The following is a 22997-nucleotide window of genomic DNA, read 5'->3' as shown; positions in this document are numbered from 1 at the left end:
AGAGCTCCCAAGCCAAGGCACACAGCCCATCTCTCAGTGCTTTTCTGTGGGCTGGGTGTAAAACACCTGCAGGAGGAGCCACTGGCAGCAGCCAACATTCCCACCTCTCAGAACACCCGCTGGAAATTTCTGGGAGTGTTGGCTCCAATTCTGCTCCTCTCTTGCTGAGCCACTTCTGCTAAGTGGCCACTTTGCTGTACTGTTCTAAATGAGAACTAATGAGGACTTTCACTGTAACTCAGCACAGGTTTTCCAGCTGTAGCTGGAAGAAAAACCACAAATAAAAACCACAAAGAAAAACCACAAATAATATAATAATAATAAACCACAAAAAATAACAACTTGTTATTATGATAGCATGAACAAGAATTGACTGAAATCCAGTCTACTACATCCACTTCTTTATCATTTGCATTTCTCTCAGCTCATACATCACAGATGTTCTTTTGCTTTAGTTCACCAACTTCGTTTTTAAAGACTCAGTTCTGCAACTTTCATTTGTGATTTTTGAGGAAAAGAAAAAAAGATGATTTGATCAAGCAGTTTTACTTGATAGTAGAAACTTTTCTATCAACCCCAGGCTGTAGAAACTGCGTGGGATAAAAAAAGAGAGGCCAAATAAATTGGCTTTTTTCTGCCTGGACCACTGAGGTCACCTACAATACAAGGAAATAGATATTCCCCATTTGAAAGTTACTTTTTGGGAGGGGTGAGAGGGGAGCCTGGCTAGTAAGAAATTAGCTGAAGTTACACAAAAAAGAACATGAAAAAAAGTTCTTCCTTTGCCTCTGGCCACTTGCTTGTGCTCAGCCTGGGTCAGTTTTTGTCCCTGTACTCCTCCAGGCGCAAGAGCCACTTGTCCCAGTACTGAGAGCACAGGTCAGGGTCCATGAAATGCGGATGTGCCGGGGATCCGTCCTTGTAGGCAACCACCACGAGCCCACAGCGAACCTGCAGCACAAACAGGGCTGTCACAAACCTGTGTGCAAGCCTAGGAGCTAAACCTCACTGCAAAACAGCTTCCAACATGCACAGCTCACATAAGGAATGGGGAATAAACACTTGGAGACTTAACATTCAAATGCTCCAAAAACCCCCAGCCCAAAGCTCCAGTGAAAACCAGGGGACATGAACTCTGAGGATGAGTGATATTTAAACCCTGCAGATGCCAGGAAAATTGCCAGAGACTGAGGAGTTTTTGCCTGGGGCCACACAACCAGGTTGATGCCACCCTCCAGCTTCAGTCTGGGCAGAAATGGTTACTTAGGTATGTTCTGACATCTTTCATACCTGGCAAATCCCAAATCCCAAGCAGACACTGGCAGTGGGGGGCAGGAAGCTACTAGCAGAACTCCAGGCCATATTTCACTCTGTCAGGATCATGTCTGTGGAGTGCTTGTGTTCATTTACCTCCACAGTATCCTAGAAAGTCCTTTGCACAGCATACAAATTACCCTGCTCTCTGCTGCTTTGTATTTTCCCCCTTCAATATCTGTACTGAGGCAAAAATCCTTCAGGCCAAGCAGGCAGGCTAGAACTGCTTTTGGAGTCTTTAAAAACATTATTCCACAGTCTTCTGATGAAGTGATTTCCAACATTGCTTTTCCCTGAGGAAACACAGTACAGCCCCCAGATACCAAGTGCATCACTCAGTCCCTCATTTGCTAGTGGGACACAGCAGGACAGGATGCAGGCAAGACCCTCCCACACCATTTCATTGTTTGCAGGTTCTTTTGCTTTATTTCCTCTCCTGCCCCTTCCTACTCTTGACACAAGGACAGAGCACAGGGGATTGCCCACATGCCAAGTACCTGGGAGTTCATCTGAGCATCCCCTGCTCCCACTGAGCACTTCCTTAAAACCACTGAAAATTCACCACTGGCAGCCAAGGGCAGCAGGATCAGCAGGAGCAGTGGAATTATTTCACAGTATGACACCTTAACCTGATCTCAGACTGGGCTCCTTTGTTACAAATCCTACCAACACTTCCATGGTGGGCAGCAGATTCTAAAGGCAGGAAGAAATGAGGATCACACAGGCATTGCTGCTTGTCTTGGCATGCAGCAGGCCTACTGACCTGGAAGTTATAGTTGGCATCATGATTTATGGCTCCAATATATGCTGCAACCTGCAATGGGTTGTCATAAGTATTCTGCAGAAATGGCTTTGGCTTCTCTGAAGTTTTCCAGTCGATCACACACAGCTGGCCCCTGCACAGGAGAACAAGACAGGACAATGGCTTAAACTTAAGTTCAGTCTCAGGTAAGAAATAAGGGAGACAGCACATAAAGACTTTTCACTCTCAGCCTGTTTCCCCATGATGTCACTAAACAAGTCTCTTTCACACTGGCAGTTTAGATCCTAAAAACCACACTAGAACTAGATTACTCAAACCTGCTGCAGTTTCTGGAAAATGCAGACAATTGCTTGAACCTGTCCCTTTTCCAGTAGGAAGCTCCCCACCAGGAAAACAGCACTGAGGATCATCCAGGGGAGTTTCTTGAGCCTGCCAGTCCTAGAGATCTGTCCACTCAATCACAATCACACCCTGGCCCCCACAGCATCACAGCACAGGGGTTTTAGGAAGGGCACTCACTGATACTTGGCCACGCAGTCGACCAGGCCCAGGTACTGCAGGCTCTCGTGGTGAACTCCGCTCTCCAGGGCCTTCACCTCGCTGATGTCCTCCAAGACACCTTCCACACTGGATAGGTAACCAGCCACCACATCATCCTCACCCTGCTCCCTGGCTGCTGTCTCTCCAGACAGGAATATTGATTCCAAAGCTGAATGGAAGAGCTCTCCTTGGAGAAAAAGATCTAAGAAAAACGGGAAAAGCCCCTTATTGTATTTGCAGGGAATGCCCCGATGAAGGCAGGAATGATGCATCTGACTCCATGTTATTCAAAAGACTAATTTATTATTTTATAATACTTTATTATACTAAAAAATATTATATTAAACTATACTCAAGAATACAGGAAAGATACTTAATGCTAAAAAGATAATAATGAAAACTCGTGACTCTCTTCAGAGTCCCGACACAGCTTGGCCCTGATTGGCCAAAGAGTAAAAACAACTCACAGCAGAATCCAATGAAACAATCACCTGGGGGTAAACAATCTCCAAACACATCCCAAAGGAGCAAAACACAGGAGAAGCAAATGAGGAAAGAATTGTTTTCCTTTTCTCTGAGGCTTCTCAACTTCTCAGGAGAAAAATCCTGGCCAAAGGGGTTTTTTCACCCCCTCACCTTTTAGACACTACTTTGGATTTGTATCTTACATATTCCACAATGTAGCTCTTAAACCAGTCCCAATTTTTGTACTGAAAGTCTGAGGGTGTGGGGAGAAGGGAAAGAAACAGAAAATAAATTTTCAGTAGGGAAATTGGTACGTATCCCTTTAGAAATGCTTCCTTTAGTTTTTCAGTCTCACTGGATAAACCAGTTACTGAAAAACCCCACCATAAACAGCAGGACATTGGTTTTTAAAGGCTCAGGACTCCATGAGTTCAAAATGCCTGTTTCCATCTTATTACAAAGCAGCTTTGTAACTGCAAAGAGTCTCAGTAACATCACCTGGAAAATACCTATTTCTAATTAGATACTGGCTAATCGAGAACTAAAGGAAAGTCAGACAGGATTGAGCAAAGTATGCCTACAGTCTGACTCTCACTTTCTACAAATTTCTAAACCCATTTTAGTGGTCCCAGAACAAAGACAGAGCTTAGGCTCATTGGTAACAGGTACACTCACAACATCCTCTCATGAAGCAACCTCATGGATTTCCAAACCACTCATCCCATTGTACCTGCCAGCAATCCAAACTACAGCTTCCATTCTACAATCCCACTGTGGCCAGACTTACTTTTGGTGTACTCTTCAAATCCCTCTTTTCCAAGCTCCTCTATCATTTTCTGCTTCCATCTCTCCAGATAGAAGACCTGCTGAGGAGAGAGGGTTTGTTGAAGGATGCGGGTAACGCTGGGCAGCTTTGCTCTTTGCAGCCTGATTTTCAGGGGCACCTTTGAGTCACTGCTGGCAGGAAGAATTCTCTTGCTGGGGTTTATTAAAGGAATCCAATTCTTGGGAGTTCTTGTCCCAGCTTTAATTGGAGGTGTGTGTTTAGCTGGTGGCCCATATAACAAATTATCTTCCTCAAGTATTGTCTCTGGGGTTTGGGCACTGGTTTTATAAGATATAACAGAGTGGACCAGATTCTTGTATTTTTCTTGGTCAACTTGGTCATAACTGTTTCCTTTTTTCTTTTTGCTGTAAACACAGGCAGAGGTAGAGAGACACGAGTATGGGAATTGCTTTTGGCAAAATGGTATTTGAAAAAGCACTTCCAGGCTGCCTGGCTTCCTGGCCAGGATCTGTAGGAATTGCATCCTGACAAGAAGTGGCTGTGAGCAGTTAGAGTTTTCTTCCTTCTGTCACCAACACTCTGTGGGTTACCATATTTGTTTCCTCCTGTGGAAAAAGAAATTTGTGATTTACAGAGTCAAAAAACTCTGCCACCATCCTATTCCTGCCCTTTGCCCAACAAAGAACTGCTATGACCAAAGTGTCTTCACTTAGCTTGTGTCACCTTTATTCTTCAGATCAATAAGATAAAAAAACAAGGAGCAAGGAAGAGAGGAAATGCTCCTGAAAAGAACAGCCAAATCTGAAATCTGAATCACTTGAGGATTTGTTGCAAGCAGCTAAAGCTGCATCACAGGACATCCCTACAGCAACAGTACCAGAACTGCCATGGAGGCAGGCACAAAATCCAGATCTGCCAAAAACAACCCCCAACAGGGAGAGGGTGAAATTAAAGTTACACAGAGGACAATGAAGCCAATCCACTGCTGTGAGGTATTAAAACTCTGAAATTTAGAGAGAATAACCAACTTAAGGGGGTTGTGGGGAACCTTACAGGGTATAAACCCATGATTTTCTTTTGGATCACTAGGAGAAAACAGACAGCAGCAGTATATATATACAACTGTGAGACTTGAAGCTAGAAAAGGCAAAGAGGAACCACATGCACTGCAAATATTTTCAAAGAAATTTTTTTAAAGTTCAGAATAAAATATAAACACATTTTTCCAACCAAAGTTTCAAGCATAGTTCTGCTCAAAGCCACTTAGGAAATTTAAGAGCAAGAATAGCATATAAGTAATACCATGCTCAGCACACCTTCCAGGGATGCACTGGAAGCCCTAGGAAGTTTTTTTGCACACATTTTTGGATAAAATGTAACACTTCCATAGTGGCATTTCCTTCATCAGTGCAGAAAATGGATCCCTTCCCTCTTGGGGCTTCCCTCTTACTAGACCTTACAGGGTATAAACCCACAATTTTCTTCTGTATCACTAGGAGAAAACAGACAGCATTATATATATACAACTGTGAGACTTGAAGCTAGAAAAGGCAAAAAGGAACCACATGCATTGCAAATATTTTCAGATTCAAAGAAATTTTTTAAAAGTTCAGAATAAAATATAAACACATTTTTCCAAACCAAGTTTCAAGCATAGTTGCGCTCAAAGCCACTTAGGAAATTTAAGAGCAAGAATAGCATATAAGTAATACCATGCTCAGCACACCTTCCAGGGATGCACTGGAAGCCCTAGGAAGTTTTTTTGCACACATTTTTGGATAATATGTAACACTTCCATAGTGGCATTTCCTTCATCAGTGCAGAAAAATGGATCCCTTTCCTCTTACTAGACCTTACAGGGTATTAACCCACAATTTTCTTCTGTATCACTAGGAGAAAACAGACAGCAGTATATACATACAACTGTGAGGCTTGAAGCTAGAAAAGGCAAAGAGGAACCAGATGCACTGCAAATATTTTCAGATTCAAAGAAATTTTTTTTAAAGTTCAGAATGAAATATAAACACATTTTTCCAAAGCAAATTTCAAACACAGCTGTGCTCAAAGCCACTTAGAAAATTAAAAGCAAGAACAGCCTACAAGCAATACCATGCTCAGCACACCTTCCAGGGCTGCACTGGAAACTCTAGGAAGTTTTTTTGCACATATTTTTGGATAAAGTGCAACATTTCCATAGTGGCACTTCCTTCATCAGTGCAGAAAAATGGATCCCTTCCCTCTTGGAGCTTACCTGTAACTAGAGGTGCCAAAGCTGGGATTGAAAATGAAATAATAAAAATGTATTCTTATTCCTGTGTGACAGTACCCAAGCTTGTGGATTCCCAGTCTGATGATTATTAGCAGGCTCATTAATGGTCCCTGTGGACATGCACCAATCAGAACAGAGCAACTGCTGGGCCAGTGGCTGTGCCTTTGTCACAGAAAGCCACAGCACAAAAGAAAAAGTTTATTCTGGCTTTGTGGCCCGAGAGGAAGCAAGAGGATGCCTGGGTCAGCATAAATTCACTTGGAGTGAGCTGCTCCCTCAACACTTCCCAAGGAATAAATTTATACCAGATCAGTGTTTTTTATTGAGATATAAAATATTACCAGGTCCAGAGTTAAATTTAGTGCTACACAGTGCTTCAGTGACTAGCAGGAATTCTGATTTAACAGCCTTTGTTGTGCTGGGGAATACACCTGTGGAATTTCCAGTACTTGTGGAAATGTTTGTGCAGTGTCCTGTTTTACAAAAGGAAAGAGGTTCTAGGATTGCTAAGAAATAAGGAACCCTTGTGCCCCGCTGAATGAAGAATCACATGTTTTTCAACAAATCACTAAAGTGGCATTTCTGTGCAGATAACAAGAAAGAAACGGAGTGGTCAGGATCTGCTCTTGTACACAAAGAACGGAATTTAATTGAGATTTCCCCCTGGGGAAGAGTCTCCCTTCTCTCTGGAAGCATTTGTGGTTGAAGACTGGCAGAATTGCTTCAAGTGTTGCATGATGAGCCACAATGGAGAACTGAAAAAAATTAAAATAACTTGGAGCTAAAAAAAAAAACCCAAGAGGACTTTACTGTCCCAAGCAAGTTGACTTTGCAGCTCCAACAATAACTGAGCTAACACAACTAAGGACATTTTTTTCCAGTATAAGAATGAATGGTTTAACTGAAGGAAATAGGATTACTTAAGGAAAAGTTCCCATCTATAAAAACCTACCTCCAGCTGTGGTTTTGCATAATAACAAGTTTGGCTTTTTCTCCACAGAAACCTGTCCAGCTAAAAGGCAAACAAAAACAAAACAATGGCTTATTTCAGAGATAACAAAAAAGAGCACTCCCAAACACACCTACAGACCTGTTGCCCTTTGTCCCTAATTTGAGCAGAACAAATCCACTGAGGAAGGTATAACTGTGAGTTCCCCATAGTTTTCAAAATACATTATTGAACTATCCAGGTTAAAAACACGCCTCCCTCTTTTGGGATGTTTAGAGCACAAAGAGAGACAACTTACAACCTCGTTTAAAGTACAAGCCCATAGCTGTGAGCTTTAGTTCAGTGTAGCTTTAACAGGCATCAGTTCCCAGTTCAAGCTCCATTCCCAGCACTAGGAAGGGAATTAGTGGGGAATAGGGCTGTAACACGAAATCAGCGTTTTTTACGATATATGATAGAGCTGGGCCAACACCGGTGACCACTAAGCGCCCTCAGGCAAATAAACTTTCTGCATGCGCCTGAAAACCCCAGTGCCGGACAGCCCCGGGGGAAACCTTGTGCTGAGCGGGGAAACCCACTGTGGCCACGGAGCCCCGCCGGACGCGGACATGCCCAGCCACGGCAGCCCGGCCATACGGGCCGCTCGCTGACGGACCCGGGGGCAGTGTGGGCCAGGGGAACACCAGCACCTTTCCTCTTTCCCGTCCCTTGTCCTTCCCTCGCCCTCAGGCCCGCCCGGCCCTCACGACCCGCGTTACCTCAGCCGCGCTTCCCGCCACCGCCGCCGGCGCCACCGCGCAGGCGCGCCCCGCCCACAGCCTCTGCCCCGCCCATCGCGCATGCGCCGCCCGCTGCCTCATGGGACTTGTAGTTCTCCCTCACTGCCAGCCCCCAACCCTTTCCCCTTCGCTGGAGCGCACCGAAAAGTGGCGAGAGGGGCGTGCCTGCTCTATCTCGCTCTCTTTTGGTAGTTTTTGAAAGGCTGTAAAGGAAGACAACCCAAATCTTTAAATGTAAGCTGAAAAATAAAGCGTTGCTGTGCCGTCTCGAATGAAGGCAGCAGCGCCCTGCCCTCACCAAAGATGGCGAGTGCCCCTCGGGGGGTGTGGCGGCGGCGGCTCCGCCCGGGTTATATGAGGAGGAGGTGGCGGGGAGGAGCAGAGAGGGAAAGGTGTAGGGTGGCTGTTTGCACCCGGAGATATGGCTCTGCTCCGTGGGGACTCGCAGGACAAGGTGAGGGTAGCGGCCTGAGCCCGGCTGGGACGGCGGGGAGGGCACAGCCGAGCTGGCCCCGCGGTGTGAGAGGCAGCTCCCGGCTCCCTCTGCCCAGGCAGCGCTGGGACAGTGACGGGGCTTTGGCTTCTGCTGCGTTTAGGACTTTTTAAAAGAAGATAAATCCCCTTAATCCTCGTGCTGAGGTCTCCTGAGGGCAGGGGGTCAGAGCGGCCGGGGTGGGCGAGGGGAGCAGCCCGGAGGGGAAAGGTGAGCGGGCGGGAGGATGAGAGCCGGGGCGGGAAGGAGGAAGAGGAGGGAAGGGCAGGGCGGTGCGGGCTGCGCTCTGTGCCCGGGCGGAGCAGGTGATACCCGCGGCCCTGGAGCTGCGGAGCCGGGCCTGGCAGGTGATGAGTGCCGGAGCAGGACCTGGGCCAAGTGCTGCAGGGGGTTAAAGTCGCTGTTCCCCGGGGGCCAGGTGCCGTGCTGGGGATGTGACCGGCCTTCCCGGCTGTGCTCCGCGGTCATTGGGCTGCCGGCTGTCACCTCACCTGCGCTGCCCCGCTGCCTTGGCTGTCACATCAGCAAGGTTTTCCTTTCTCGCTTGGCTTTCCCTTCTCCGGAGAAGTGTTGAAGCTGTAAGTGCCAAGGAGCTTCGTGTCTCCCCTTTCAAGCAGCACAGGGGATTTCCTAGTGTTAAGACTCTCAGCTCCTCAGAGGAAATGCAAGTGAAATGCTGAAGCAGGAACTTCGTGAATTAATGTTTATGTAGTGCAGGCAGTGACTGGAATTCTCTCTTCTGCTGGACGAGCTGCTTGGGTTAACCTACCTAAACTGCCTGGTTTAATAACTACCCTCAGCACACCTTGGGAAGAAGGCAAGGCAGCCCTGTAAGAGTCAGCAAGTCACCCATTTGCCTTTCATATTGTCACATCTGCATGTGGTTTTGCATTGTGACTAAGCTTCGCTGGCAGGAAGATGACTTTGCTTTAAGCTCTTAGGTGTGCTGAAAGTCTCTCCAGCCTGTGTTTTCTCCAGCTCTTTGGAGCATGTATATTAACTAACTTGGGGGGCTAGAAATACACCAGCCTTTATTGACTTCTGGTTAATTTCCTTTTCTCTGCTTCTTTCCCGTATGAATCTTGTTTTGAAACAATCCTGAGTCAGTAAGACAGGCAAGAGTTTGTAGAAGAAGGATTTTCTGGTAGTTTGCTTTGAGCTGTGCATTTTTTCACAGGCTTTCTTTTCTGCTGCATGTGAAACTCTTTGTATTAAGAAAGTGTCTGCCCTTGGAGAATACTCGAGGGGAAGGTCAAATATCAACTCTCTTGCAACATTTGGTAACTTTTGAGTGTTTATGTGCCTTTCTAACTCAGACAGGAGTATTGGGGGGAGGGGAAAATGTTCTCATGGTGGGGGCTGGAGTAGCTTTAAACTCTGATGCTCAATGGACAAAGATTAGCTTGTTTTAGGTTGTAGGGCTGTCTCGGGATTCCAGCAGCACGGGGGAGGATACAAATGCTCCTATCTTGTCTGTTTCTGTTTGGGCAGAGAAACAGCAACATGGAACTGGTGTGTGACCAAGAGATAAAAGTCATGCCTGTAAAGGAAACTTCATTAGGAATTAACTCAAATAGGAGCCACTGTTAAGTATAAACTGAAAACTGACCCTGAGGTGGCAAAGCAGGAGAGGATCAGGATATGTAGGAAGAGGAAGGGAGGGTAGGATAAAGGTGATTGGAAGTGCAGTGGAAAATAAGGTGTAATCTGTCATGGGGGAGGAAAAGGCACTTCAGAATGTGAAGTGAGTGGTGGGACTTCCAAGCTGAGCTTGAGTAAATACCTTGGTATTTCCTAATGTCAGTAGCTCCATGGTGTTCAAGGGCTTCAGTCTGCTGCAATGTTCTGGATCAAAATGCTGAGAGCATGTATTGTAGCACCTCTTCCACAAAGCAATCAGTGAAGACAAAATGTTGTGTCATGGCCTGGGACTTGCTGTTATCACTCACAAGTGGTGGCTCTGCAGGACAAATTCTGCTGCACATTCTGGAAGCAATGAGACCATACTGGTCTCCTGCTCCTGCATGCTGCTGAGCCTGGAATCAGCAGGGAGGTGAGCTGCTGCAAGGAGCCAGCTCCTGGACAGGGATGGTGCCCTCTCAAGGACACACAGCCTCCATGAAGCAGTTTGGGCTACAGAAGGTGAGGCTGCCCTGCTCCTGACATCCCTGCCACCAGCTCTGCCCTCACTGTAGGAGGTCAGCAGAGCATTCCTGGGGAATCCTGACTGTACCTTGGGCTTTGCTGCTGTTGCACCATTCCCATTTGAGCTGGGCCAGGAGTGCTCAGCCCCAGGCTGTGCTCTGCAGGCACGCGGGGGATTGCCCTGCATGGCCAAAGCTGTGCTGAGGAGGCCATGGCTTGGGTGGAACAGGGTGAGCCAGCACGGCTTTTGCTCAGAATGTGGCATCCTTGGATGTTTATGGAGCCCTTCCCTCTGTCAGGAGTGTGACCTGCAAGGCTTTTGCTCAGAGTGTGGCATCCTTGGATGTTTATGGATTCCTTCCCTCTGTCAGGAGGAGTGTCACCAGCAAGGCTTTTGCTCAGAATCCATAAACATCCTTGGATGTTTATGGAGCCCTTCCCTCTGTCAGGAGGTGTGTGACCTGCAGGTTCCTGCAGAGAGTGATGCAGAGATCCCTCTGGCAGGAGAGGGACACGTTATTACACAGCCCCAGGCAACAGGTGCTCTGGGCCTTCTGCTTCCTTGGCAAGCACTGCACTTGCTGAGGAATGCCATTGCAGTGTGACCACATTGAGCTGTTGTTCCCTCTTTATCGGTGTTTTAAGCAAAATAATTAAACCTTTGCATCACTGGAGTTCTTCAGCTTGAAGTCACACATTTGGGGAAGTGTTTTCCATAGAGTAAGTAACCAGTGCTTCAATTTTTGTGGCTGTGTGTAACCAGACCACTTCAGGACTGTTCAGCTCAGTGTCAGAGTGGTGACAGCAAACTGCCACAAAATCCAGGCTTCACATGTGCTCTGTAGTGCTGCAGTGCACTTTCAGATGTCCTTTTAGAATCCTGATTAAAAGGAAACTTTAGCTGCTTGTGCTGAATATGACTAAAAAGTAGTTCCAGCAGCTAATGCTGCTGATAGCTGCTGGCCAGATCCTCTGCTGGCTAATTCCTGGGTGTCAAAACAAGGCCCTCTGGAAGTGAGGGCTCTGTATAAACACCAGGATCTTTTAGTGCTCTCTGGAGAGCACCTAAACAGCTTTCATTAGAAAGCCTGCTCTGTAAAAATTAATGGGTTTTAGGTAGTGGCAGATGTAATTACTTCTGAAGCCTTGTTTGTGGGCTGTTGCTTGAATGACAGTAAGGGGAGAAGGTTTTTAAAAGGTAGCTGGCAATAAGCAGAAAAATCTGACTTGTGAGCCCTTGTGGAAGGGCTCCTTGCTCCTTCCAAGAGCCTGGCTGTGTGGAAAACCCCTGGATTCATCTGTCTTTGGGAACAAATACCCATTTCAGTAGCAGTCAGAGGTTGTACACAGTTGCTTGCACTGGCAGATTCTTTTGTTAGAATGCAGAAGTGACACCGAGTCATCCGGAGCTGATGCTAAAACTGCAGAGGGTGGAACTGTAAAAGCAGCAGCTCAGGCCTCTCCCCAGAACTGAGAGACTTGGGTGGCTGAGGGCATTTCCTCCCTCTGGGTGTCTGCAAGCACATCAGAAATGTCATGTCTGTCAGGCAGAAGTCTGCTAGCTGATGGTCATCACTGCCTTGTATTTAAGTGATCCAGCTTTTTTCTTTTCTTAGCATCTCTAACAAATACAAAAAACCCCAACTGTTCTAAAATTCTACCTGGATTGGGCACTGTAATGATCTCTGCTGTTTCCTGGGCTTCTAGATCAGGTGTTTATCATGGTGTCCTAATTAGTACCACAATATCTATTTATAGTCTTTTGGTTCTGAAACCTAGAAATGTTAACCAGTACGATGTCTATGTTATTGTGAAGGGCTCTGCTTTGTTCTGATTTACCAGTTGGACAGGTAAACTGCACTGAACAGGGAGTAGTTTTGCTTGAATCTTCAAGAAACCCTAGGAATCCTGAAACAAGTCCTGAGTTTAGATGTGGGAGGTGTCAGAGAAGCTGTAGCAGTTTCTGGAGTCACTGCAAGCCAGAAGCTGCTTCTGGGGAAGAGAAATGTAAGTTGAAAGTGAGAGTACTGTGCTGGCTCTGGTGAGTGTTTCAGTTTGCAGCCCAACCCAGCTGGTTCCATTCTGTGTGTCCTCTGTGCCTATTTGGGCATCTGCTACCAGTGAGGAAGGGATTATTCCTCACAGCTGCTGAGCTTGGATTATATCCCTTGAGGGTGTGGAGTGACAGACTGGTTTCTGGTAACTGGCTGGGGAACTTTCAGTTCTCTTGCCCCACTGCTTGGAGTGTGGGGAGGAAGCAGTGATGTCCTAGCAGAGAAATGCTTCTGGGTATGAAGGAGCTGCCAGAGAGTGAAGATGGAGGGGTGACCTGGGAAAGCCTGGGGTTGGGTGCCTGCTGTGGTAAAAGGACAAGCCTGGGGCCTGGAGGTGGCTATTTAATTCCTTTGCTCTGCACAGCCTTCATGTGCCCATGAGGAGGTTGGTCCCCATCCCTGCTTGTGGGATGGGTGCAGGAGAGATGGTGGCACAAAAGGTCCTGTGTGCAGGGCAGGTGTGGGTCAGGGGTTGGTGTGAGACATCTGCCGTGGGTGCTCCCTGAGTTAGGGCTTTACAGAGCTCTGCTGACAGGAGTGGGGCTTCCTGCTTCCCCCAGTCAGGGGACAAATGCTGCTCCAGCACTTTTTGTTGGGAAACAAAGCACTCTCTCCTCCTGAAGTCAGACAGTGTGAATGTTCCCTTTGTAGTCTGAGCCATGTTTCTGTAATCCTGAAGGTCTCTGGCCTGGAGTTAGGAGCCCACAGTGACCTTCGCAGGACTAGAGCAGCCTGGGGTCTCACAATCCTTGGTTTCATTTAGCTCCAGATCCCATTTGCAGTTTGTGCAGGGTGCCAGGACATGCTTGTGACATGTTAACTGCTTTAATCTGACCAAGCAGGACCCTCTAATGTTTGTGCTTGTCTGTCTCCTGTGTAGGTAACTAGACAGCATCTAATCACAGGTTACTTTCTCCACAAGAAAGAAAGCAAGCAAGCTCACAAATTCAGGACTGTGTGATTTGTGTAATCCTTTCCTTAGTTTAGCTGAGAGGAAATGGTTTCCTTTGGCTTATCATACTTTCCAGACTCAGCAGTTCATATTGTTAGCACTGCTGATCCTGTTTGGACAGCAAATACAAGTAAGCAGGATGTAAAACACTGGGGTCTGCATCTTGCTGCTTTGGCTGGGAAATGGAAAACACCAACCAACTTGCATTTCATCACTGTGCTCCCAGTGAAACCGGTGCCTGACTGGTGGCCTTCTACCTGTCCTTCCTGCAGTGCCTGGGGGGTGAGAGCAGCTTCTGCTCAAGCCTGTGTCAGTGAGCTCTGAACCATGCACCTCTGTCTGGCCTGTGCCTTCCTAGCAAGGACCAGAATTCCTGCCTGGATGGGAGTATAATGGTCTGTCCTAAGTGGTGACTGCAGGGAAGTGATTATTGTTGGAGTGCCACCATGTCCTGTGGGATGTGAACAGGGCCTGGGACTGCAGGGAACTGTGCCCTGTAAGTGTGCTCACTGCCAAGGCAATGCCCAGAATGGGCTAAAAATCTTCTGTCCTTCCCATCTTCTGGGAATGTGCTGCATGCAAGGCCATTCCATAGCTGTAAGGCTTAACAAGTTTCATCTATTACTTGTCTCCTTTTAATTCTAGCTAACAGTGAGGGTTCAGCAGACAGAAGTGTTTTTAGCATGGCTGGAGGGTGCAGTGGCTGGGGAATCCCTCACTTTTTCACAGCACTCTGATCATGGGGAGAGCAGTGGCAGGGCAAATGCTGCCTGTCCTGGCAGCTGTGTGCTCTGCAGGCAGCCAGAGACGCTTGTCACATACCAGATCTGGGCTGCAGATGGCCAGCCTAGGGGGGGCATCTTCCAGAGCCTCTGGGAAGCAAACTTCACCTTAAAACAGGCAGCCTATCAACAGTTCTTAGGCAGCTTTGCAGAGGCTTGGAGCAGCATTTAGCCATCTGTGATATGATAGGGTTGCTCAGATCCTGGCTCCATTTGGGTGCTGAAGCTCAGTGTACAGAGCAGAGGTAGGAGCAGGGTCCTGGCTGGTGTGGTCTGTGCTGCAGGGTGCTGAGACAGCAGTCCTGGTGCAGTTCTCTAGCCTGCTTTTCTGAGAAGGCCTTCAGAATTATCTCCAGAGGGGAACTGCAGCATTCCTCCTGGCTCTGATAGTCACTCTTCAGCAAACTTCCTGTGTTGTGACCTTGATCTCTGGTGGTTTCTCCCTTATGCAGAAAACAGCAATAATTTGTCAGGCTGCAGCAAGGGAGGGCCTCTTAGAAGACAGTCTTCACGTGTAAGCTGGAGGATCTTCTACTGAGAAAGCTATTCCACTGCTCTTTGAAAGTTTGAGTAGTCTTGAAATTATGTTCTGGGTCTAGGCTGTTGGAATGAATGAAGAAATAGGCCCCCAAAGGAATGCTGGCTCAGTTTATGGCTCTTTGAAGCACTGGGAAAGGAATTCTGGTCATAAGTGTGTACCTGAAGGCAGGTGTGTAGTGCAGTGTGGTTCTTGTTCACAGCTTCACTAAACCTACCTGGTGCTTGATCAAGGATTGTTCTGTGAATTCTCTTGCAGCTGAGGTCTGTATCTGTAGACCTGAATGTTGATCCTTCTCTCCAAATTGACATCCCTGATGCCCTAAGTGAAAAGGACAGAGTGAAGTTCACTGTGCACACTAAGGTAAGGTCATGGGCAAAAAGAGGTTGTGCAAGTAACATGTATTTGCAGTACACATACCTGCAAAGATGGGCTTGGCAATGAAGAAAATCTAATTAGATGGAGATTTTCCACTTAAAGGTGGCCTGGGGATGTGTATATATATGCAGAAATTCAGATTTCCTAGGATCTAAACAGAGGCAAGTAGCTGATGGCTTTGCTAAGGAATCCTAGCTAGACACCAGAAGGATGGGGGTAGGAAGGGAGCTACTGTGAAATGTCACAAAACAAACTGCATTAATGCTGTTCTACAACAGTACTTTTTTTTCTAACAGTCTCCTTAGTGGTGCTGTTGAATAAGTGCCAGCTCAGCTAAAAGGGAGTGGGCAAGGCTCTTAGTAAGCAGAATAGCTTCCTTTGGAAGTGGACAGAACTGTTTCTAAAAGCACTGATTTACAAAACAGTAGAGCTTCTATATATTCTCTTCCAGACTACACTGCCAGCTTTTCAAAGCCCTGAATTTTCAGTTACAAGGCAGCACGAAGACTTTGTGTGGTTACATGATACACTCACTGAAACTGAGGAGTATGCAGGACTCATTGTAAGTACTTCCTAAAGAATGTGATCCTAAGTGAAAAATTGTAGCAATCTAAAGTGCCTGCTAATAAGGGCATGAAGTGTGTTTTGCCAGTGTTGCTGGTGTTCTGTGATTTGGGTGTTCCCTATGCTTCCTGTTTCCTTAATTCCTAGAAAACTTGAGTGGTATGGCATTTGTGTTAACTTTGCATATAGCTTGGAGCAGCAAAAGGTGCTGTGAGAGTCCTTGACTCTGTGGTGGTATTAATATCTGCCTGAAGGTGGCACACTGAAATAATCTATTAAATGTGGGCTTTCCTTCCTATCATGATTCTTTAGGAGATGGCTGGCAATAGGGTGTATTACAGAAGCTGTTGCTCTGGTTTGGTTTCCCTCCTTGGTAGGGATAACACAAACCAAGGACCTAGAATTCCTGGATCATGCCCTCTTTACCACACTTTTTATGGCCAGGCAAAAGAGCCTCCTTCTAGAGAAGGCTAAAAGTAATCTTGGAAAACTTTATTTGCTAATATCCGTGACTAACCAATTCCCTGCCTAGATACCTCCAGCACCTTCAAAGCCTGACTTTGATGGTCCCAGAGAGAAGATGCAGAAGCTGGGGGAAGGAGAGGTGTCCATGACAAAAGAAGAGTTTGCCAAAATGAAGCAAGAGCTGGAAGCGTAAGTAAAACGAGTCTACTGCCAAAAGCTGCATTTAGAGAAGCCTCCTGGGAGAGCAACTCATTTGGTGATAACTGATCTTGAGGGTCTCTGTTTTGAAGGGTGTCTTGAAAATCCTGGAGCTGGGGAGTGGCCCAGCTTTTCCAGCTTTCAAGCTGGAAAACTTCCTAGGTAAAGAGACTGAAAGTAGCTTTGCTGTCACAAGCTGGCTATTTCAGAAGTCTGCAATTGAATATTTTCACGGGCTAAAGTTAAAGCAATTCTTTGTGTACTGAAGAGGGTAGTACAAAGAGGATCTCAGTCTGTTGTTTCCTTGCAGTGAATACCTCGCTGTCTTCAAGAAGACTGTCTCATCACATGAGATCTTCCTGCAGAGGATTGCTTCTCATCCTGTGCTCAGCAAGGATCGCAATTTCCATGTTTTCCTGGAGTATGACCAGGACGTGAGGCTTTTTTTCCTTGTTTCCCTTTCCAAATGAGGCAAACTGTTGTTTCTGCTGGGCACAGTCAGAATGTTCTGTGGATCTGTGTGCAGCATCAGCAAGTAGATATTGCAAGTATTTCTGTGAGATGGCTGAAGGGTGAAAGCCTGACCTTTACACCTTTCTCTGTTGTAAATCCCACCATGTTTCTAAATCCTTGTCAAGCTGGTTAGGGAGCCACCTTTGCATGTCTTTACCTTGGGAACATGTATGTCTCAGGTGTACCTGTGCTGTGTTGCATGGTCCTAAAGTGGAAATGTATTAAAGTCACTCCTGCATATGTTTCATCACACCTAATTATGAGTGATAGATGCTGAGCCAAGATATACAAGGAGAAATAGAGCTGTTTATGGGAATTGGAAAAATCCCTTGAACTACTTGTAGCCAAGCCACCTGTTACCTGTTACATTTTTATATGGGTATTCTGGAGGGCTTGGAAATCAACCTGCTCTGACATATGCTAAGTGTAAAGGATGTTACTAACATTGCAAGTATCAAAACAAAACTTGTTTTCTCTCCCTGGGTATAACTTTAAAGCAGCTTTGGCCTCTCTATTACAGCTGAGTGTGCGGAGGAAAAACACTAAAGAGATGTTTGGTGGCTTTTTAAAAAGTGTAGTAAAGAGTGCTGATGAGGTCCTCTTCTCTGGAGTCAAGGTAAGGTTGTTGCTTTGTCTCTTACCCTAATTTTGATTGTTTCTTGCTTCCTGCTCCAGGGAAGTTACTCCTGTCTGCTTCAGGCTTGCTCTGCATGAGTCTCAGCTACTGACATACCTCCCTTGTTACTGCTCTCCCCGTTGAGGGGAGCAGCCTGTATTAATTCTGATTTCTATAGAAATCAGACATTGTGGCTTTAGGCTGTTCAATTTCAGTGTATAATTCAAGTTTCTGGATGCAGAAGACCTGCCTTCATACCTGATACTGGAGAGGAAGGAATTATACCTACAGGAAATATCCTTACGGCTTTTGTCTACTTTGGAGCTCTGAACAGACATAATTTATGGGTTTCTGCTTATACTAGACAAGAACAAATACCCAAGACTCCTGTAACTGGTCTTGCTCCAGCTTTTGTGTTGTGTTGCCATAGCAGCACTTCCCAAAAAGCTTGTTGTCCTATGTGCACTGTCATGAAACATTACAATTTGTATCATGTTTGGTGTGGATGAGAAACAAGCTTGTAAACTGCTTAGTCCTTAGCTACAGTGTTGCAGCAGGCCCAGGAAATAAAATTCCAGCAGTTGGGAGTCCTGAGGGCTGTCCCATAACTTACTGGCTATTTCAGACAACCTGCATCAGTATTTGAGTGCCAACTCCATGTTCACTGCATAGTGAGGAAGAAGTTTGCCAGGTGGTTTGGGGTGTCAAACCCTTGGCTCACATCTTGTCTTGAACAGTTTTTCCATAGGGATTGATGGGCCTCAAGCTCAGGCCCAGGCTATGGTTGTTTCTTTGGCCCTTCCTAAAAAAGGGAAGAGCTTGTATTCTGCAGTTACTGACTTAACAGGTCATATTCTTTTTCAGGAAGTAGAAGATTTTTTTGAGCAAGAGAAGACTTTTCTTGTGAACTACTACAACAGAATCAAGGATGCATGTGCAAAAGCAGATAAGATGACAAGATCTCATAAAAGTGAATCTTTTCAAAGCCCCTTTCAAGGGATCATCCAGTTTTGATGATTTCAGCCTGAAAACCTTGTCTTGTTCTTGCAGATGTTGCAGATGACTATATTTATACTTCAGCTTGTTTGAACAGCCTGGCATTAGAAGAGCCTACAGTTATCAAAAAGTAAGCAATTCCAACTGTTCATAAACATATCCTGAGTCTGGGAAAACCAAATTTCTTCTGTAAAATCCAGAGGATTCAGTCATAGATGGTTTGAGGTTCTTGAATTGCATACAAGTGGCATTAAAACTTTCCTTCTTCTGGCACTCCTGCTGTGGCAGACCTAATGTCATCAATTGCACCTAACTGAACTAGTTGATAACTTGCCAGTTGTGGCCTAGAGGTTACTTGGGCTGGTCATCAAATCCTTCTAAACAGAAATCTCCATGATTCTCTTCAGGTGGCAAACTGCTGGAGACCCCTGAAGAAAGGGTTTGTGTGTGTGTTCTAATGTGCTGTCAAATATAACTGCACTAGGTCAGCTTACACAGGTCTGTACTATCTTCTGGACCTTTGCACTTCCAGATTAGTAGGGGATTTTTTAAGGGGAACTCAGTTGCCTTTTTTGAGGTGACTTCTTCCACCTTTTGACTTTGCTATCAATTTACCAAGACCTTGTTAAAACGGAGTGTAAAGCTGAATCAACAAGTCAGCTCATCTCTCTTGGATAACAGCAGGGAAATTCTCCGCAAGACCTTTGTGCTCTGGAGATCAGCATTGTTACATTAAATGGTGTTGAGCTGCTCAGCTGTACTGTTCTGGTAGGCTGGAATCCAGCACATTGAACCTTTTCTCAAGGTCTTTGCCTAAATGAGTTTTTTCCAAGCCCTTGTTTGGATGTGTATACAGAAGTAAACTCCAGCCTTCAGCTTTCTGGTTTCCTGCCAATTGATCCTGGCATTTATCAGACTAAGAAGTATCTCAAACTTATTTATGCTTTTTTTTCCCCCCTCACTAGATACTTGTTGAAAGTTGCAGAGCTCTTTGAGAAACTCAGGGTAAGAAGCTTTGCTGGGGGCAGGTGTGGGGGAACAGAATCTCTGATTCTGCATGTGGCTGTTCTGTTACACACCAACTAAACTGACTTTTTTTTTTCCCCTTTCTGCAGAAGGTAGAGAGCAGAGTTTCATCTGATGAAGACTTAAAGCTCTCTGAACTGTTGAGATACTACATGCTCAATATAGAAGCTGCTAAGGTGAGAAGAGTTTTCTTTTTGAAGCTTTGTTTTTGTTATGGGCAACACAACTCACTCATGGTATTCTTTGTGCTTTAAGAAGACAGGAAAGTGGAACCTTGTTTTGCCTAAGAAACCTGAGACTCTTAAACCACAGCAGAATGTAGAAGCTATATATTAGCTAGCTGGAGCCCAGCCACTTACAGAAGACTTGGATCAATTTTTCTTTGGCATGTAAAGTGGAAGAACTCTTTAAATTTCTGTAAGTTAGAGCAAACTGAATTTAAGTCTGCAGCAGTTTCTTTCCTATTCCCTGCTTGAGTAGTCACGGACTTGCCAATAAAATCAGTGATGACTAATTAGTAGTTGGGATTGATTTCAGGATTTTTAGAGTACCTTAGCACAAATAAGTGGTAACTTGTGAAGGCTCTTGGAGTCTGAACTTCCAAGAGGACTTTGGTAGATTGATGTGACTGCAAAAGCCTTGCTGGCAACATTTTCTAATAAAAACTTTCTTTGACAGGGGATGACTATGCTGCAAAAAGGTATCTAGGTACAACCTACTGGGCCTCTTTATTTAGTGTCTTACCTGTAATGTCAGGTACTCCAGAACACCCACTACAGCCCCCCTCAGTGGGGTGTACTGTTATATCACAGCTGTACTCCTGCTGCATTAGGAAGGGATTGGCTCACAGACCTCTATACTTATCCTGTCTAGGTTAGTGCAGTGCTTCAGTCAAGCTGTCAGATCTCCAAATTAAATGGCTGCTGGAAGTAGATTGAGGGAATTCAGCAAGTGCTTTTTGCTCTTAGTGGAGACATCTATCTTACAGGAGGAGAAACTACTTTAAGGGAAGAAATTATGCCCATAGTAGCCCTTAGACTTCCTTCACTAAGGCATAACTGGCTGTGCTGAAAATGTAGTGCTGCACTGTGAAAAGATGCCAAGAGCAGGCTGTAATAACTTGTTTGAAAAAGCAGAATCTGGTGCTGAAAGAAGTGAAACCTCCTGCTGCTAAGGTGGCTGTAACCTCAGTTTGGGAAGTAGTCCTGTAAGGCTCTGGTGTGCTTTTTCTGTCTCTTCAGGATCTGCTGTACAGGCGAACCCGGGCTCTTGTTGACTATGAGAACTCGAACAAAGCTCTAGACAAAGCCAGACTAAAGAGCAAGGATGTCAGGCTGGCTGAGGCACATCAACAGGATTGCTGTCAGAAGTTTGAAAAGATTTCAGAATCTGCTAAACAAGGTAAAACGGGCTTTGCTGAACTTATGCTTAAAGGAGAGCTTAATGCTATCGAGGTCTCCATCTCACCTTCAGCTTCTGAAGGCTCCTGAACAAACAGTCTGAACATGCCAAGGACAATAGAGATAGATGCTGTAAAACTAATGCAGCTAAACATTTTTAAAAGCAGTTTTCTGTAGCAGAGCAGTGTCAATCCTACACCAACCTTATTTATAAGCCCCTAGTATTTGTTTTTGGACTGAACTCAGCCTCCATGTGAATGTAACTACTAGAGGGTAACTAATTGTCTCAGTCAAAGCTGTGCAAACAGGCTTTTGCTCCCTCCTGCCTTACACAGAGTTTCAAACACTGTTTCTCAGTAGATGAGTATATGTGTGTATATTTATATATATTTACAATATGCTTTCATAGTATACATGCTGCTCCTTTAGTGTATCTGGCTTTTAAATGATCCAGGTTCTCACAGAGCTTGTGTGGCTTATTTCTGCTTTGTTCCAGCTCTCTTCCTACAAAGCTTTTCTGTCTTAAGCTGTCTGTGTATCATGTGATGACTGCATCTCTGTCTAAAAACAGCATGACTAACTCTTGAACCTTTTTTTGATCAAATACTGTAATCTGAGCTGCACAACAGAACTCCTGAAACATGAGGGGCATTGCTTGTCACACTTTGTCTATTTCTTACCTTTGTTTATTTCCTCCTCTACAGAACTGATGAGCTTCAAACAGAAGAGAATAGCAGCATTCCGTAAAAACTTAATTGAAATGGCAGAACTGGAAATAAAACATGCAAAGGTGTGTTCTCTTTGGAATTTAACAGGTATAAGTTGAGAGAAATGAGTAGTGTGTAACTGGGAGGGTTTGCTGGGTCATCTGACTTCCCATCAGGCAGCCTCTGCCAAGCTTTGCTGGGCAGGCTTGAAGGGTCTGTTAACTTAGTGTAGAGAACAAAGCAGTAACTGGGCATCCTCAGCTCCCTTTGGAGAAGGAAAGTCTCATGTCCCACTCCCTGAGAGTACTGGACTTTAGCACAGCATCAGTGCTGAGCTGGAATGTGACACAAAGCCTTGATGACACTGCTCAGTTTGGCCCACTTTAAAAGCTTCCTGTTGACTCTTGCCCCTCTCCTCAGCACAAACTGATTAATGGTTGCAGGCCTGCAGGAGGAGGCAGGCTGCAGAATGTGTGATCTGGTTTTGGTTCTTTACTGCTTGAGTGCTTGTCTTTGCACAAAATCCTGTGACAGAGCCACTATTTGGGAAGTTACTTCATTGTGAAAGGCAGGATTGGAATTATCAGTCATCCCCATCTGAAACTAATTCTCTTCCTTTGCAGAACAATGTCTCTCTCCTGCAGAGCTGTATTGATTTGTTCAAGAACTGAGGAGTCCTACTCTGAAAATGTGACAAAAGCATCAATTGCACTCAATAGCCAGGGGCAACTTATTGGCTTGACTTCATTAGCTTAAAATAATAATGTCACTGAGATTGTTTCACTAATACTTAGGTATGTTGATAGTGATACATTGACTTTATTGGTATAAATGGGAGCTGAATTGTGTATGAATTGTGTGGATGTAGCTAACATCCTGTTGGCTGATAACTCAAAATGAGTCAAATGTAAGAAATTAATTTGCTGTTGACTGACTTCATCTAGCAGAAAAAGTTTACTGAGAACTCCTTTTTTGCAGGATCATAATGTCTCTTCATGACCCTGATGTATTTAAAACTTGCCAAGTGAGAGTGACTTAAGGGTAATAATTTTATAAAGTGAATATCTTAGCATTCCACTTCCCAGACAGATTTCTACTACAATATATTTTGAATTTCTATAACTACATTCACTATTTGTACACTTGGGGAACACAGCAAATAAAGATGTCTGACACAACAAGCTGTTGTATGGCAAGAATTTGTGTGGGATGTAAAGTGACAAAGAGGCTTCAGACACAGAACTATCACGAATTACTCATCACCTGGAGCTCTTCAGAGCACTGGAGAGAAATATTTGACTCAA

The 22997-nt window shown here is 45.3% G+C and overlaps 2 protein-coding genes across 2 annotated transcripts; one reads left to right on the top strand and one right to left on the bottom strand.

Annotated features, from left to right (window-relative positions):
• Positions 1–356: 356 nt before the first annotated feature.
• On the bottom strand, positions 357–7878 carry MGME1 (mitochondrial genome maintenance exonuclease 1). Its single transcript, XM_054290203.1, has 5 exons — positions 7846–7878; positions 3870–4474; positions 2597–2819; positions 2078–2210; positions 357–951 (listed from the first exon to the last, which is right to left on the bottom strand). Exons 2-5 carry the CDS (start codon positions 4390–4392, stop codon positions 817–819), a joined length of 1014 nt encoding a protein of 337 aa, XP_054146178.1. The 5' UTR covers positions 4393–4474; positions 7846–7878; the 3' UTR covers positions 357–816.
• Positions 7879–8241: 363 nt separating this feature from the next.
• SNX5 (sorting nexin 5) lies at positions 8242–22861 on the top strand. Its single transcript, XM_054290202.1, has 13 exons — positions 8242–8320; positions 15089–15193; positions 15660–15770; positions 16305–16426; positions 16746–16869; positions 17469–17564; positions 18429–18534; positions 18615–18690; positions 19526–19565; positions 19676–19762; positions 20828–20987; positions 21691–21776; positions 22317–22861. The coding sequence occupies exons 1-13, from the start codon at positions 8288–8290 to the stop codon at positions 22362–22364; spliced, it is 1194 nt and encodes a 397-aa protein (XP_054146177.1). The 5' UTR covers positions 8242–8287; the 3' UTR covers positions 22365–22861.
• Positions 22862–22997: the final 136 nt, after the last annotated feature.

Source organism: Melozone crissalis, unplaced genomic scaffold, assembly GCF_028551555.1.
Source record: "Melozone crissalis strain CALT ecotype California unplaced genomic scaffold, PUWL_Pcris_2 ptg000081l_1, whole genome shotgun sequence".
NCBI classification, from domain to species: domain Eukaryota; kingdom Metazoa; phylum Chordata; class Aves; order Passeriformes; family Passerellidae; genus Melozone; species Melozone crissalis.
This window is presented reverse-complemented; position numbering and strand designations above follow the sequence as displayed.